The sequence below is a fragment of the Triticum urartu genome, chromosome 2A (genome assembly GCF_056163025.1).
Source record: "Triticum urartu cultivar PI428250 chromosome 2A, HENAU_Tu73, whole genome shotgun sequence".
NCBI classification, from domain to species: Eukaryota; Viridiplantae; Streptophyta; class Magnoliopsida; order Poales; family Poaceae; genus Triticum; species Triticum urartu.
This window is the reverse complement of record NC_141874.1, coordinates 102,684,409-102,698,181: the sequence shown is the minus strand read 5'-3', so window position 1 is coordinate 102,698,181 and position 13,773 is coordinate 102,684,409. Positions and strand designations below refer to the sequence as shown.

General features: G+C 46.2%; 1 protein-coding gene across 1 annotated transcript; it reads left to right on the top strand.

The window, feature by feature from the left end:
* Positions 1-11,979: 11,979 nt before the first annotated feature.
* LOC147984097 (uncharacterized) lies at positions 11,980-12,630 on the top strand. The gene is made up of 2 exons (XM_087539680.1): positions 11,980-12,016; positions 12,098-12,630. Exons 1-2 carry the CDS (start codon positions 11,980-11,982, stop codon positions 12,628-12,630), a joined length of 570 nt encoding a protein of 189 aa, XP_087395806.1.
* The last annotated feature ends 1,143 nt before the right edge of the window (positions 12,631-13,773 follow it).

Genomic DNA, 13,773 nt, shown 5'->3' with positions numbered 1-13,773 from the left:
CTACAACCTCGACTAGCATGGGATCACAAAATTTATAAGCGCGCAAACTAGGGGAGCTACCCCTTTGGCTCCAACCGAAAACACCCATGCCCCCGGACCAGGTGGCATGCCTACCGGCTGAAGTCGATATCTTCCACCATGACCTCTCTGTACGGTGTGTGCTAGAAAGGGGTTGACAACTTACTAAACCGTACCCTACCTATGGCAGGGACAAGCGGTAGCACGAAACAAGTATGGGGGTTACTGGAACAAGACTCGATCTATGGTCGACTCAGGAGGTTTAAGTATTCCCTGCATGGTTAGCATAACAAATATATTTCAACCGACAGACAGAATCCCCACCCATCACACCTCATCATGCCATATCGGACACAACCGTCTCGGCGAGGAACTAGAGATAAGCTCGTGTCTACCCAAGACAGAGACTTTCCTGGCTTCCTTCTGGTAGACATGAAAGGCATACGATGGTGATTACTATCACAAGCATATCCATTTCCAATAGCAAAGAATCCTCATTATGCACTCATGCGTATGATCATATCATCACATAAAATAATGAATGCTCCATGTCAAGGTGGTGTTGTAACCGTATCAATAACACACAAAAAATATTATGCCAGGGTTCAAAATGCTTGCTTTCAAGAGTATGCAAGTGGGGGAGCACTTTCTGAAAGTTGCCTTCTTCTTCAAAATCCTATTTTGCGAAAATTTGAATTAACACATAGTTCCAAAACAGTACAAAAAAGTGTCTTGGAAAATTTTCAAATTAACATGAAAATAAACTAGAAAAATTTGAGAAACAACAGAAAAAGAATCAAGTCAATTGGACTTATATTTAAAAAGTTATAGCCAGTCAAAGTTTAGTCAAAATATGTTTTTAATAAAAATCAGAAAAAGAAAACGTTTCGGCGGCACTTACGTTTTCCTCTAGCGAAGGCGTATTTTGAGAAATACGCTTCCACTTAAACTGGCGTGGGTCGGCGCTGGGTCACTGACAATGGGTCCCTTGGACCCACTGGTCAGGTTTGACCAGTCGCCCGCGCCTTCTTCCTCCTCTGTCCGAGTGGTGGCGGGACTCCGGCGATCGCCGTCGACGAACCGCGGTCCCCACGGGGTTCTGAGGGCAGGGATGGATCCGCGAGTCCCGGGCAGTCCTCCCAGTGGTTGCTAGGTTGGCGGGGGTGGAGGGAGTCGCCGTCGGCGAGCTCCGCGGCGGAGGTGGCTTCGGGAGGATTTGGGGGTTTGGGCTACGGTGCTTCCCGGCCGAGGCTGAGGCTGGTGGCTCCGCATGGTCGAGGGGAGGAGGATGGATGCACTGGATGGACGGGGGAGGCTCTGCTTGCGACGCACGGCACCGGAGTGTGGCGGCGCCTGAACTGACCGGAGATGGGAAAGACGGCCTTCCTCCATCGATTGTCGGCTAAGGGAGCTCTAGGGGGATGGCTTGAGGTTGCCCGAGGGCCTAGACGAGCTCGGGGTTCCTTTTTATAGGCGGCCGAGGTCGGTTCCGCGGCGGCCGTGGATAGGAATGGTGAACCGCCGTTCTGTAGCAGGCAGGGCGACGTGGCGGCGACGGGCGCTAGTGGACGGGCTCGTGGATGAGCTCGAGCTGTTCTAGAGGGTAGCTGGCGGGCTGGAGTGGCTCGGGGGGGCGCCGTCCATGCCAAAGGCCTACTGCGGCCGTCGGCGGCTTGCAGTGGTGGTGCTGTGGGGCGCCAGGAGGGGGCCAGGGAGGCTCTACGGTGAGGGAGGAGTCGGGGCACTGGCTGCGAGTCGCCAAGGGTCAGAACGGGCGCGGGGAGGGCGGCAGCAAGACACGGCGACTCGGGCGCACCCACGTGCAAAACGCGCGCTCTGGCCGCGCCCAGAGCACGCACGTGAGGTGCTCGGCAAAATGCCAATGCCTGCCAGGGGGCTCTAATCCACATGAGGTTTAGCAGGGTGGGGCTATAGACTAAGGTAGAGCCATGAGACATGCTGGTTAGGCAAAGCAAGCCGGTCCAATGTGCAAACTAAAAACTATGTCAAAACTGACCATGCACACTAGGTGCTTGACAGAATGCCAAGGGCATCTAGGCAACTCTTGGGGTGACCAAAAATTCCAGATCATAGTCTCCTTGGATGATAAAGAGGGTGGCAAGGTTAGTTGGGCAAAACCAGAAACTTGTCAGTACAAGTTTATGAGAAACCAAATCTTGACAGAAACTAAAGGGCATTATTGCATAGACCAAAAATACTCCACTGTGTCCATTCTCCTGGACTTAAGGGTTTGGTAGGGAGGACTATAAGCAGGAGAAAGATCATGGGCACTAGAGTAAAATAAAATAGAGTTGCAGTAGAAAACACCCAACTGGACCAGAGAGCAAAAGAGGATGATTTGATCAAATTTTTCAAAGAACACCAGTGGGTTTTTGCATAAAGTTGAAATATATACTCCTACTAACATCCCCTAATTTTGGTGGGGATTTTAAAGAAGAATTTGAAAGGGTTGCAGTGCAAATGGGACCCTAAAACTATGAAAAATCATTTTTGAAGAAATAAAACTCAGGGAAAAGTAATTGCAGAAATAATTCCACTAATAAAAGAAATGTTTTCTAAGGGGGGGGGTATACAAGTCCAACAATATTTTTGAGAGGTTTTCTATTGGAGGAAAAATAAAAACTCCACAATATCAAAGAAAAGAGTGGTTCTGAACTCAAAAGAGAAATCCAGAAAAATGAAAATTTAATTTTCCAGGCAAAATGTTAATTAATAAAACAAGGTCAAAATTTTGGGGTGTTACAATCACTTCATTAAACAGAAAGATATCACTAACATTACCCCCAGGTAGGTTTCGATTTTCCAACGAGCGCATAAAATTGAAGTCCCCTAAAAGCAGCCAATTATCATCACAGTTGATATCAAGGTTATATAACCATTGAACAAAATCATCCCGGGCCGGACCTTGGCACGGACCATATACTGACACTAGGGTACAAACTTCAGAAGTATGTTTAGAATGGAATTCCATAATAATACCAAAATGTCTTGCCTCAATTAACTTTCCTTCAAAGAAAGAAGAATTCCAAATGATGATCATACCAGCCGAGGCCCCCACCGAAGGCACATCGGAAAAATTATCAAAGATCCATGGACAGAATTTCCTAATAAACCTATGATCAATATGCATGCATTTCGTTTCTTGCAAACAGACGAACGAACAACCACTTTCATCAATCTTTTTCTTTACCGCTAATTGCCGTGCTTCAGAATTAAGGCCACACACGTTCCAACATAAAACCTTCCAGTCTCTAAACCCGGACTAATTCATTACAAACCATAATAGAAAGCAACAAAAGTAGATCATGTAATGACCTACACTGACGAACTAAACAGTTTGGATAGAACCCCAACAGAAAATATAAGAACAGATAAATGGCGTTTAAATCGGCATGCCAAGAACCATAAAGCCGTCCGGTGCAACTAATCATCAGAGCCCTTGCTGCTGGTGGAGGTAGAAGGATCAGCCTCAAGCTTTTCCTTGGAGATCAACTCGGGTGCAATGCGCAAACGTGCCCCAATAGGGTGAAGATCAGAAACATGTGTTGGTGGAGGCACAAATTGATTCTCCTCCGGCTGAGCTGATTTGGTTCGACGCCTCTTGAAAGAACTCTGGGTCTTGGCCTGTTGGGGGGCTCTGCTTGGAGATCTATGATAGTCATCGCGTAGCGCACTTAGACGTGCACTGCGGCGCACCTCTGTATCAACCAAAATCTTAACAGCTCTTTGTTTCCGGCCACGCTTGGTAGTAACCTCAGGTATAGCAGAGAACTCAAATGACTCATTGACAGGTTCAGAGAGATCATCAATGCAGAGTCCCCTTGCAACTGGTCTCTTAACTGGAGAAACCTGGTGTGGAAGACAGAATGAGGGCTCTGACGCAGGCTGCAGAGAGAAACTGACATCTGCCCCCTCAAAACAAATATCCCAAGAGCTCTTAGACAGAAGCAGATTACCAAAATCAATTTTGAAAACGCACTTTGGGATGTCAGCAGAGAAAATAGCCGGCATTAGCTTCTGGAATGTTCTCTCCCATTGCATCACAGGTGGCAGAACAGGGCCAAAAACAGTGAGAACTTGGCCAACATGAAGAGGAGGTTGTAACTGAAGTGCTGGTTGCTGCAAAATCACTATGTCCTCAACTGGCTGAGCTTTAACAGAGTCATTTGAAATCTGTAGAATGATAGATTCCTCGGACTGGTTCACATAAACCTGATTTTCCTCCACAATCTCCTGCTGCATATTCAGATCATCATGAGGAGCCTCCTGGTGGTTTGGTTCATTCTCTTTCACCATGATCGAGATTTAACAAACCATTCACATTGGGTGTATGACCATAGAAGGTTTTATTGAGATAAACAGAACACCAATTATTCTCTTACTTAAATGAATAACCATATTGCAATAAACATGATCTAATCATATTAATGCTCAACGCAAACACCAAATAACATTTATTTAGGTTCAACACTAATCCAGAAGGTATAAGGAGTGTGCGATGATGATCGTATCAACCTTGGAATCACTTCCAAAACACATCGCCACTTCATCCATAACTAGTCTCTATTCATTCTGCAACTCCTGTTTTTAGTTACTAATCTTAGCAACTAAACCGGTATCAAATACCCAGGGGTTACCCTGAACACTAGTAAAACACACATCAATAACATGTATATCACATATACCTTTGTTCACTCCGCCATCCTTCTTATCCGCCAAATACTTGGTGCAGTTCTGCTTCCAGTGACCAGTCTCTTTGAAGTAGAAGGACTCTGTTTCAGGCTTAAGTCCAGACTTGAGCTGCTTCTAGTGACCAGTCCCTTCTTGAAGTTCCCCTTGCCCCCTTTGCCCCTTTTCTTGAAACTAGTGGTCTTGTTAACCATCAACAATTGATGCTCATTCTTGATTTCTACCTTCATCGATTTCAGCATCACGAAGAGCTCGGGAATTGTTTTCGTCATCCCTTGCATATTATAGTTCATCACGAAGTTCCAGTAACTTGGTGATAGTGACTAGAGAACTTTGTCAATTACTATCTTATCTGGAAGATTAACTCCCACTTGATTCAAGCAATTGTAGTATCTAGACAATCTGAGCACATGCTCACTGGTTGAGCTATTCTCCTCCATCTTGTAGGCAAAGTACTTGTCAGAGATCTCATACCTCTCGACTCGGGCATGAGTCTGTAATACCAATTTCAGCTGTTGGAACATCTCATATGCTCCGTGGCGTTCAAAACACTTTTGAATTACCGGTTCTAAGCCATAAAGCATGGTGTACTAAACTATCAAGTAGTCATCATACCAAGCTTTGTCAAACGTTCATAACGTCTGCATCTGCTCCTGCAATAGGTGTCACCTAGCGGTGCATCAAGGACATGATTCTTCTGTGCAGCAATTAGGATAATCCTCAGATCACAGACCAACTTATTTTTCAACTTATTTTTCAACTTATTTTTCTCTAGGAACATATCAAAAATAAACGGGGAGCTATAACGCAAGCTATTGATCTACAACATAATTTGCAAATACCATCAGGACTAAGTTCATGATAAATTAAAGTTCAATTAATCATATTACTTCAGAACTCCCACATAGATAGACATCGCTCTAGTCATCTAAATGATCCATGATCCATATCAACAAAACCATGTCCGATCATCACGTGAGATGGAGTAGCTTTCAATGGTGAACATCACTATGTTGATCATATCTATTATATGATTCACGTTCGATCTTTCGATCTTAGTGTTTCGAGGCCATATCTGCATATGCTAGGCTCATCAAGTTTAACCCGAGTATTCTGCGTGTGCAAAACTGGCTTGCACCCGTTCTATGTGAACGTAGAGCTTATCACACCCGATAATTATGTGGTGTCTCGGCACGATGAACTATAGCAATGGTGGATACTCAGGGAGAACACTTATACCTTGAAATTTAGTGAGGGATCATTGTCGGTGTCAAAACCGGTGGTTCTCGAGTAGGCGGTCCCGAACTGTGCATCTAGGGTCGATGGTTACAGGAGACAGGGGACACGATGTTTACCTAGGTTCGGGCCCTCTCTATGGAGGTAATGCCCTACTTCCTGCTTGATTGATCTTTATGAATATGAGTGTTACAAGAGTTGATCTACCACGAGATCGTAATGGCTAAACCCTAGAAGTCTAGCCTGTATGACAATGGTAATGAGTATATCCTTTCCGGACTACACCCTCCGGTTTATATAGACACTCGGGGGATCTAGGGTTACATAGAGTCGGTTACATAAGAAGGAATCCGTGACACCCCAAAATTTTATCCTTGTTTTATTGATTAAAATTTTTGCCAGGAAATTAAACTTTTCATTTTTCTTGTTTTTCTTTGATTTCAGTTCCATTCTTTCTTGGATTTTTATGGAGTTTATACCTCAAGAGAAAAAAAAATTTCCAAATATATTATTGGACTTGTTTCTCCCCTCAAGGAAAACATTCCTATTATCAGTGGATTTATTTGCATAACTATTCCTGCCTGGGCTTTATTCCTTAAAGTGATTTTTATTAGTTTAGGAGCCCTTTTTGAACTACAACCATTTGATAAATTTATCTAAAATTCCAACCAAAATTTGGAGAGGTCATGTGATGTTTTTAAATCACTTTTATGCAAAAATATATTTCATTCATTCAATATATTGAGCTCTACACCAATTGTTCAAATCTGGTCCACTGGGCAATTTTGCACTACAACCTATTTAAATATTCATTTAAAGCTTCCACCAAAATTATGGGATGTTAATAGGAGTATATTTTTCTACTTTATTCAAAAACCCTTTGATGTTCTTTGTAAAATTTGAGTGAATCAACCTCTTTTGCTTTCTGGTCCAGTTTGGCTTTTTCTACTGCATCCCTAATTTATTTTGCTCTAGTTCCCTTGAGCTTTTTCCTACTTATAGCCCATCTTACAAAACCCTTAAGTCTAGAAGAGTGGACCCATTGGAGGATTTTAAGTGCATGCAATCATGCCTTTTTCTTTCTGTACAAAACTGAAGTTCTGCAAAACTTGCACTAACAAGTTTGTGCCCTTGACAAACTAACTTCATCACCCCCTCTTTCATCCAAAGAGACACTGATCTGGAGATTGTGGCCACCCCAAGAGTTACCTAGATGCCCTTGGCATTCTGTCAAGTACCTTGCATGCATGACCAGTTTTGCCTTAGTTTTTGGTTTGTGATATGAACTTGATCCCCTGACCAAACCAGCATGTCCCATGGATTTGCCCTAGCCTATAGCCCCACCCTGCTAACCCTCTTGTGTATTGGAGCCCCCTGGCATGCCTTGGCATATTGCCGAGAACGTAGCGTGCGTGCTCTGGGCGCGCCCAGAGCGCGCGTTTTGCACATGCGTGCGCACGGGTCGCCGCGTCGCGCCCTGGCCCTTGCTCGCCTGCAGAGCCGCACCCCGACCTCATCCACTCACCAGAACACGCCAGCTCGCCCTTGGCGCCCTACAGCGCCGCCGCCAGGGCCCTCTTGGCGGCACGCCGACGGTCACAGTATGCCCTGCCATGGACGGCACCTCCCAAGCCACGAGCGCTCGCCAGCTCGCCCCTGAGGAGTTCGCGCTTATCCCCTCGCCCTGCCAGACCTCGCCAACCATCGCCACGCGCCCCCTAGCTACAGAACGGCGGTCGCCGACGATCTTATCCCCGGCCGCTGCGGAACCGCCATTGCCCACCTATTTAAGAAGCCCCCGGGCCCGTCAGGACCTCAAGCAACCTCTCTCACTCCCTCACTGATCCTCCCGTAGCAGTAGAAAGATCAGAGATGGTCGTCTTCTTCTTCTCCGGCCACCACAGCCGCCGCCACTGTCTCGATCACTCCGGCGCCACCAGGGCCTCCCTCTCTCCACTCTCTTCACCAGAAGCCCTCTCTTCATCTCGTGAGTCCACCCCCATGCTCAATTTGGATCGGGAGCCACCGGAGACGAGAGCCCACTCTGCCCGACGTCCACCGTCCGCTGCGGAGCTCGCCGCCGGTGACTTCGGCCACCCCAGAGACCATAGCGACAACCGAGAGGACCGCCTCGACCCCCTGAGCCCGCGGATGGCCTTGGTTTCTCGAACAGTGCCGTCGTTTGCCGGCGAGCATTGCCGGAGTCCCGCCTCCGCTCGGGCAGAGGAAGAGGAGGGAGAGGCGACTGGTCAAACCTGACCAGTCAGCCCCGTGGACCCACTATCAGTGACCACGAGCCGGTCCACGCTGGATAAGTGAAGACGTAAACCCCAGAGTACGTCTTCGCTGCCCCGAAAACGCCTTCTCATTCGAAACGTTTTCTTTTTCTGTTTTATTTTAAAAACAGAATTTGACCAAAACTTTGACTGGCTATATCTTTTTAAATAAAACTCCAAATGAATTGATTGTTTTTCCTACCGCTCTCAAATTTCACCTAGTTTATTTTAAGATTTATTTCAAAAATTATTAGGACAACTTTTTGTACTGTTTTGAAAGTATGTGTTATTTGCATATTTTCGAAAATAGGATTTTGGAGAGAGAGAAGAGAGCTTTCAAAAAGTATTGGAGTGCACCTCACCTCTCCACACATTGAAGGCGAGCATTCTGAACTCGGGCATAATATTGTCGTGTGTTGTTTAATACGATTACAACACCCCTCGTTTCGATGCTTTCGTTATTTTATGTGATGATATGAACATACTGATAAGTGCATATTGATGGTTCCGTACTATTGGAAATGGACACGTGGTGACAGTAATCACCATCGTATGCCTTTCATGCATACCGGAATGAAACCGGGAAAGCCTCTGTCTTGGGTAGACACGAGGCTTGTCTCCAGTTCCTCGTCGAGGCAGTTGTGTCCGGTATGGCATGATGAGGTACGATGAGTGGTAATTCTGTCTGTTGGATTGAAATATATTCGTTATACTAATCGTGCAGGGAATGCCTAAACCTCCTGAGTCGACCATAGATCGAGTCTTGTTCCGCTAACCCCCATACTTGTTTCGTACTACCACTTGGCCCTACCATGGGTAGGGTACGGTTTAGTAAGTTGTCAACCCCTTTCCTAGCACACACCGTACAGAGAGGCCATGGTGGAAGACACCGGCTGCATCCGGTAGGCATGCCACCTGGTCCGGGGGCATGGGTGTTTCAGTTGTAGCCGAAGGGGTAGCTCCCCTAGTTTGCGCGCGGTATAAATTTTGTGATCCCATGCTAGTCGAGGTTGTAGCCTCCCCACTTAGAGTTTTGCTTAACAGGTGTCAAGGGTGATTCCAGACACTGGTAAGTTAGGCTGGTGTGTGTGGTCAGATGTGTTTTCGAATGAAAGACCGTAGGCGGAATTAGTCCTAGTGGACTAAAGGAATCCATTGCTAGTGGGCAAAGAGTACACCCTCCACTACTAGGAAAAGGGCTATAGATGATATGGCCACTAGTGGCGCACCAGACATGTGGTGCGCCATTACTATATACTAGTGGCGCACCGTGTGTTGGTGCGCCATTAGTAATATATTACTAATGGCGCACCTGGTTCGTGGTGCGCCATTAGTAGTTTTGAAAAAAAATAAAAAAAATTGTTACTAATGGCGCACCGTGGTATAGTGCGCCATTACTAGTTGACATAGTAATGGCGCACCACACCCATCGTGCGCCATTAGTATAGTTTTGAAAAAAATGTTAGTAATGCCGAGCCCCACCTCCCCTCGCCCCGTCGCCCCCTCCCCTCGCCGCCCCCTTGCCCCACCTCCCCTCGCCCCATCGCCCCTCCCCTCACCGCCCCCTTGACCCACCTCCCCTCGCCCCGTCGCCGCCGCCGCCACCCGCCACCGCCCCCTGGCCCCACCACCCCTCGCCACGTCGCACCCACCACCCGCCACCGCCCCGACGCCGCCGCCCCGACCCTCGCCGGACTCCACCCCCGCCGCCCCCGCGCCTCCACCCCCGCCGCCCCACCCCCGCCGCCCCCACCCCCGCCAGACTCCTCAATGTCTTCGCCTTCCTCGTCGCCGTCGGCGCCGAGCAGCGACGCAGCATCGTACGCCCCCCCGACCCTCCTCCTCCCCTTTCCCCTCCTCCTCCTCCCCTTGCCCCCCGCCTGCGCCGGGGCTGACGGCACCTTCTCTGTCTCGCAGGGCAAGGTCTCCGCACGAGCTCGTCGTCGATCCGCGTCACCTCGCCAACCCCGGCCCCACACGAGCTCGCCATCGTCTTCCTCTCGGTGAGCTGCGCCGGTTCCCCTCCCCCCTTCGATTTCATCGCCGTAGACTGTCGCACCACCGCGCTCCAGCTCCTGGTTGCCGCCCCTCGTGGTCGTGCTCCCCTCGGCCCTTGGCGCGCTCACCGCACCGCGACCGCGCCTCCACTATGCTCGGGCCGCGCCTCCACTACGCTCGGGTCGCACCTCCACTATGTATTTTGTGTCATAAAACTTAAACATGCTGCCAATCTTGTGGGTTCCTTTGTACCTTGAGATCGTTCCGTGTTGGCAAAATGCAGTTTCCGTAAGACATAGATCTCTCCTTCGTAGTGGCCTTACAAATGTGTGTAAATCTAACCGGTGGAATGCATAACACGTAGCTAAGCAGCCTGAAAGCAGACGAAGTGTAGCAAGTATCACTGGTAATTTTTTCTCTTTCTTGGAGAGGTGCACACCAGGATCTCTTGGCATTAGTTAGGGATGATAACCCATTCATGAGTTGGGTGACCTGGCTGTCTGGCTTAAGTTGGAGGCTGCAACGGAAGAGTTCATTCAGAAAAAATACAAGCTTTAAAGATGTTTGTGAGTTTCTAGTTCCAAGATATCAAGAGGAAGACAAGTCTTCTAGAATTGTTAAATCTAGTGATGTGATTAAGGATGACATTGCTGCTGAACCTAGTGACATCGAAATAGCTTATGTGTCTAACGGTAATTAGTCTCTAAATTTTGACAGTGTAGACTACTTCTTTTCATACCTATGCAGCTTTATCTCGCCTCATAATTTGAGTTTATTTGTTTTACTGATGCTATTTGTAAAATTGTAATTGCGCTTACGAATAATGCCCCTTGATTTTGCTTTCTGCCTAGACTAACTCTGTCTACAATCTCTTGCATGTATTTTTCCTCGATGTTTATCTAAACTGGTTTTTGTCCCTTGCCTAAGAAAAACCATCTATAATTGCAACTTTGTCTCGGGTATACAATGCAAACTTCCAGACCATAAGCTAGATACACTATTCAGGAAAAAAATTGTCGCACTGATGTCCCCTTCTGAAGTCTCAGTCCATGTATACTGACCGAGCCATCATACTGCTAGCTAGTTTTTTTTCTTTTCTTTAGATGAATGTTTTATACTGCTAGCTAGTTGCCTACTTTGCATTTTTTGACGACTAGTGGTACTAATAAATTCAACTAGAGCCATCATATGTCCACAAGTGCATTGGTGTAGTTGATTATCTTCTGCTCAAAATTTATGCTGCTATAATGTTGTATGATAATGTTGTAAGGGTACTAATTGGTCTCTTCTGCTGCTTATCAGAGATGGGGGGAAGCAGCCACCGCCGCTCTGCCTCACCGGAGTACGAGTTGGATGCTTTCGAGTTCTTCAGTATCATACTTTCTTCTTCAGTATCAGCCACGAGGCAGGTATATAAAACGAGAGATCTCCCCTTCACCCATCTCATTATGATAACTCTGTTGTTTGCTACATCACTCCTTGTCCCAAATTGCAGAGGCTGCCTGACACTTTTATGAACATGCTGGGTGAAGATCCGCGAGATAATGTGAAGCTCTGACAGGCCGACAGCGGGGTTCGCATGCTGTGGGACGTGGAGTTGGTGATCGAGGAGGGCCACATGTACCTATGCCGTGGCTGGGAGAAGTTCTACAGTGCCTACGACCTGCGGACCGGGTACTTTCTTCTCTTCAGGTACGACGATGACGCCACAATGCTCATCGTGAAGGTTTTCAACGCGACTATGTGTCGCATGCGCTACGCTGACGACGAAGATGCCAGTGCGTTCTGCCTCTTCTTATTCCTCTACATTTGGCTTTGTCTCACATCGATTGTTAACGGTCATTGTTGCATTTGGACAGGCAATGGGAGCAGCAGCAGCGACACTGGCTTCAGCCAAAGCAGCAGCGATTATGGCTGTAGCAAAAGCAACAATGATTCTGGCTTTAGCGAAAGCAGCAGCGATTCTGACAACAACAAGGATGATCCGGACTGGAGTGGGGGAGAAGAGGAGCAGAGTGGGGATGAGGAGCTGCTGGATGACGATGGGCATCAGGCTGAGGATGACCTAGCGCTGGTGGTGGCTGACCAAGGGCAAGAGATGGTGGTGGCTGACCATGGGCAAGAGATGGTGGTGGCTGACCATGGGCAAGAGATGGTGGTGGCTGAGGATGACCTAGCGATGGTCGTGCCCGTCCTGCCTGAAGGTGGCCTCGCGATGGTGGTGGTTCCTGACAATGACCACGCACCGGTGGTGGCGCCGGCGATCCCACAGCTGGGCGACATGACCACGCCAATTGTGGTAGAAGACTACATCCCACAGCTGCCTCCACCGCATCGCCGCTCTTGGCGCATCAGGTTGAGGAAGGAGAAGGAGAAGAACAATGAGAACTGAACTATGTCAGGTATGTCAGATCTCCAAAGTGATATATATATATATACTTAGTTACCTATGATATCTCTAATATGCTTAGTTTCCTATAGGTTAGCTCCAAAATTACTTATGTTAGCACAAAATGATCAAGTTTACATAATAAGCTTATAGTTTTCTTCTTATTCTTCTTCTTTTCCAAAATGACATATGTTAGCTTCATTTTACCTAAGTTGGCTCTAATATGCTAACTTAGAGCTTATATGCTTAGTTTCCTATAGGTAGCTCCAAAATAACTTATGTTAGCACAAAATGATCAAGTTTACATAATAAGCTTATAGTCTTCTTCTTATTCTTCTTCTTTTCCAAAATGACATAGTTTAGCTTTATTTTACCTAAGTTGGCTCTAATATGCTAACTTAGAGCTTATATGCTTAGTTTCCTATAGGTTAGCTCCAAAATAACTTATGTTAGCACAAAATGATAAAGTTTACATAATAAGCTTATAGTCTTCTTCTTATTCTTCTTCTTTTCCAAAATGACATAGGTTAGCTTCATTTTACCTAAGTTGGCTCTAATATGCTAACTTAGAGCTTATATGCTTAGCTTCCTATAGGTAGCTCCAAAATAACTTATTTTAGCACAAAATGATCAAGTTTACATAATAAGCTTATAGTCTTCTTCTTATTCTTCTTCTTTTCCAAAATGACATAGGTTAGCTTCATTTTACCTAAGTTGGATCTAATATGCTAACTTAGAGCTTATATGCTTAGTTTCCTATAGGTTAGCTCCAAAATAACTTATGTTAGCACAAAATGATCAAGTTTACATAATAAGCTAATAGTCTTCTTCTTATTCTTCTTATTCTTCTTCTTATTCTTCTTCTACTATTCTTCTAGTGTTCATCTTCTTCTAGTATTCTTCTAGTCTTGTTCTTCATCTTCTCTTCTTCTTCTTCTTCTTCTTCTTCTTCTAACTTCTTGTTTATCATTTTGCAGATTTGATTTAATTCACGGAAGCTTGAATGGATGGAGTTCTTCTTTTCCATTTGTGTTTTTATTTTGTATCAATGTGAAACTTTTGTGAATTGATGGATAACGGTGTTGGATCAACAATGTGAAACTTTTGTAATATGTAACGATGGAACTATGTTTTGGCTATGTATGT